This window comes from Prosopis cineraria, unplaced genomic scaffold (assembly GCF_029017545.1).
Source record: "Prosopis cineraria cultivar Desert tree isolate PC_DT_omini unplaced genomic scaffold, ASM2901754v1 PC11, whole genome shotgun sequence".
In the NCBI taxonomy this organism is placed as follows: Eukaryota; Viridiplantae; Streptophyta; class Magnoliopsida; order Fabales; family Fabaceae; genus Prosopis; species Prosopis cineraria.
The window spans coordinates 17,907,469-17,911,384 of NW_026555342.1; the positions used below are offsets into that span (position 1 = coordinate 17,907,469).

Genomic DNA, 3,916 nt, shown 5'->3' on the forward strand with positions numbered 1-3,916 from the left:
TTGCATGTTAAGAAATGTAAGGCATTTTTAGCCTTTTAAGGTATAATTATTGTCTTCTTTTCAAAAATACCTCTATTGAATAAATCACTTTATATTAATTTTAAGGTGCAACACCTTATTAAATAAGGGTAAATATAAAAAAATAAAGTTAGCTTAGAGACAAGTAACTACTTTATTGGGAGTGACATTTAGTGGAAGAAGTTTAAGCAATACCACGAATTTAGTTTCAAAGCTTATGTTTCAAGTACTAAAATCTTATCATTTAAATATCACTTCGACTTTTTCTTTTAATTTGTTACTTTAACATTGAATTAATAATATAATTATAGTTATTAATTAAAAAATTAAACTTGATGCTTGCGATATAAAAAAAAGTAACTAAATTAATTATTCTTTAAAGATATTTAATAATCTACCTGACATATTTCTTAAAGAATATGTTTAACTCTTCCAAAACGCACCACCTATATATATACACGATAAGGTGGTCCATTTTTTTTTTTAAAGACCTTATATCACCCAGTATTTTACTTTTTTTTTTTTTTAACTTATGGACTTAAATTGCAAACCCTCCATATGTGGGGGGGACTACACGGGTGTTAGGGGAAATTGGGAATATAGACAGTGTAAACTCAAGCACATTAAGGAATATTTCCTTTTTTTTTACAATAAAAAGAATATTTTCTTCTAGGATAATCAAACTTTCAGTCTCTTAAGTTTGTTCAAATTATTAATTTGGTCTCTTATATTTTCTTAAATCACTAGGGTTAAAGGACAATTTGACTCCTAAACTATAGATTCAGGAGCATTTAAGACCCTAAACTTATTTTTTTGTGTAATGTTTTTGCTCCACTTTTGAAAATAGTGCCATATAACTCCTATCATTAACAAAAGTTAATTTTGATTGCTAGTGACCAATGAATGATAAAAAGGACCAAGAAAATTATAGAGAATGACAAATTTTTTTTTTTTAAAAAAAGGATTAAGAATGTGAAAAGGCTCTATATATACAAGACATATACCAACGCAATGATAGTAGCTCAATCATTTGATATCTCATTTGATTAAACAATGACTTCTCTCATCTCTAAGTCTCTCTTTCTTCTTGTGCTCCTCTTCTTTTCCAACATATGCCTCTCCTTCAGTATTCCTAGTTAGTACCCCATTCTAAGTGATGACGATGTTGACGAATTAGACAAATTCACTTCAGAGGAAGACATTCGTGAACTATTCCGAATGTGGCAGAAGAAATACGAACGAGAATACGAGTCAGGGGATGAGAAGGAAAACAGATTTGAGATTTTCAAAAGCAATTTCAAGTATATCATGACGAAGAATGCCAAGACAACATCCTACCGTTTGGGTTTGAATCAGTTCTCAGATTTGACTTTCGAGGAATTCAGCAAAACATACTTGGGTCATCAGCAACCCATAATTGAAGACAACATCGACAATGATGGGAACATGGAATCCCACAATGATTTCTGTCCAGATGCACCTCCTTCCATTGATTGGAGAGTCTTCGGAGCTGTAACTCCTGTTAAAAACTAAGGCAAGTGTGGTAAGTGTCACTCAGAGAACCTAATCCTTTACGTATCATTTTGATGGTTGAATTTGGATTTTAGATTTAAAATCTGGCAGAATGACAATAAAGTCCCATAACATGGAATTTATGACAGGTAGATCCCTAACAAAATTTATTAAAAAATAAATTGCAAATATTGATTTAAACAGTTGTAGACAAGAACTGCAAACTGTAAGTTGTATTTAGAATTTATATGCCTTATTTGAAATTAGAACTCCTGAATTTATAACTATCTGGTTTGATATTTATAACTCCTAAATTAACGTGTGTATGTGTAGGAAGCTGTTGGGCATTCTCTACTGCAGGAGCCATTGAAGGAATACATAAAATAGCCACAGGTAACCTTGTCAGCGTCTCCGAACAACAACTTATGTCTTGCGAGCCATATAACTTAGGCTGTAAAAAGGGAGGGTGGTACACAAGAGGATTTGAATATGTCATACAAAATGGAGGCATTGCCACAGAAAAAGATTACCCATATACAGAAAAAGATGGTACATGTGATCACGAAAAGGTCAGTGTTAATTAATTACTCCTGCTTCTTCTCCTACAAAATCTTTATTTGTGTCTTCTTGCCTGATTCTGGTTTAATTTGCTTCTTCTTCATCTTCTTTTTCTTCTTTCTTATGAAACAGGAAAAATTGATAGCTGCTACTATTGATGGCTATGTAAATAAGACATACAGATCAGAAAGTGCTCTCTTCTGTGCCGCTGCTAAGCAGCCAGTCAGTATTTCTGTCAATGTTACAAGAGATTTCTCGTACTACCAGCAAGTAAGTCATGAATAATCTCCATGACGTCTAATATGCATATTTCCATTAAGAGGAGTTATATTAATTTCTTGTTGAAGTCCAAAATGATACATGTTAAACGGGTCACAACTAAATTTGTATGAAGCTAATTATGAGTTAATGGTCATCATTCTATACTTTCAACATGAAAAAGATTCCTATTATAAAACTTAAATATAAAAATATTTTAAAAAGAAAATATTGATTTGATCTTTTATATTTTCTTAAATTATCATGCAATTTTTTTAAATTTTAAAATAATATTTGACTCTCAAAATAATCTATTGTGTAAAGTATATTGATGACTTGGTATGTATATGTAGTTAAATAAGAGAAAATTAACCCTCAAAATCAGTTTAATTTCTATCAATAATCCATTACACTATATTTTGTTCTCTTGTTTTTTTTAAAAATTTTAGAGTTCATTTTTTTCTAACTAAATAATTACAATTTTTTCATTAAAATCTGCATGATTGCAATCAATATTTTGTTATCTATATACATCAGTAAATTTTAACAATATTACTTCCTATTTAAATAGTAAGAACTAAATTGATAGTCAAGGTAAATTTAAATAACTAAATCAAAAAAAAAATAAAACTTAAAAGAATAAATCGATAATTGAGACAAACTTAGAAAATTAAAAGTTACATTATTGCAAAGAAATATTTTATACATGTCTTTGAAATCAGCAAAGATCCCATATTTCACTATTTATCATCCTGTTTCCTCATTGAAAGCTGAAGTTGCTTTCTTTGAACATGCATGGGTAGGGAATCTTTGATGATAGCATCATCCGCGAAGAACGACCATGTAAAGTTAATCATGCTGTGTTGCTCGTTGGATATGATTCAATTTTCGGGTAACGTTACTGGATTGTGAAGAACTCGTGGGGATACACATGGGGACAAGATGGCTACATCTTCATCAGGAGAAACCCTAATGTCCCTGATGGAGTATCCAACATAAATTGCTTTGCTGCTTACCCGACCAAAGGTTTTGAGCTATCACTTGATTCTGCTATATGAAGCAGCTTGGCGCAATTCTATATGATAAAGCCACTTTATATGTCTAGCTAGCTACAAGTGTCTTCGACATGAATAAATGGCATATCACTTGCCATATTTGAATAAAGGTTAATCAACTCTATTATATATGTAAGCTTTGAGAATAAATGCTCTATTTGTGATAGAGCTTTGCTTGAAACTTTTGTGTTATTTCTAATAAAAAACTTGTGTCCCTCAATACTGTCATGGATCTGGTTTGTACACGGCTACATAACAATAGCATAATCCAGTAACTAGCTTGTAAGTTATGGATAAGCAATTCTTGCTTCAAAAAATATCATGGAAGCTTACTACTATATACCAATATAGAGAGTTACAGTAACTAGCCTATATGCTTGCGTTTGCAGAGGGACACAACAAATCTTACAGATCTAAACGAAGTTTCATGCTGCAATGTTTTACCAAGTCATGCTTGAACAAACTTATTAAGCTTTTAAGATATCTTAGATAGGGAACGCAGACATTCATAATTA

General features: G+C 31.1%; 1 protein-coding gene across 1 annotated transcript; it reads left to right on the top strand.

The window, feature by feature from the left end:
* Positions 1-1,663: 1,663 nt before the first annotated feature.
* LOC129286234 (zingipain-2-like) lies at positions 1,664-3,611 on the top strand. The gene is made up of 4 exons (XM_054922245.1): positions 1,664-1,679; positions 1,864-2,099; positions 2,221-2,358; positions 3,150-3,611. The coding sequence occupies exons 1-4, from the start codon at positions 1,664-1,666 to the stop codon at positions 3,240-3,242; spliced, it is 483 nt and encodes a 160-aa protein (XP_054778220.1). The 3' UTR covers positions 3,243-3,611.
* The last annotated feature ends 305 nt before the right edge of the window (positions 3,612-3,916 follow it).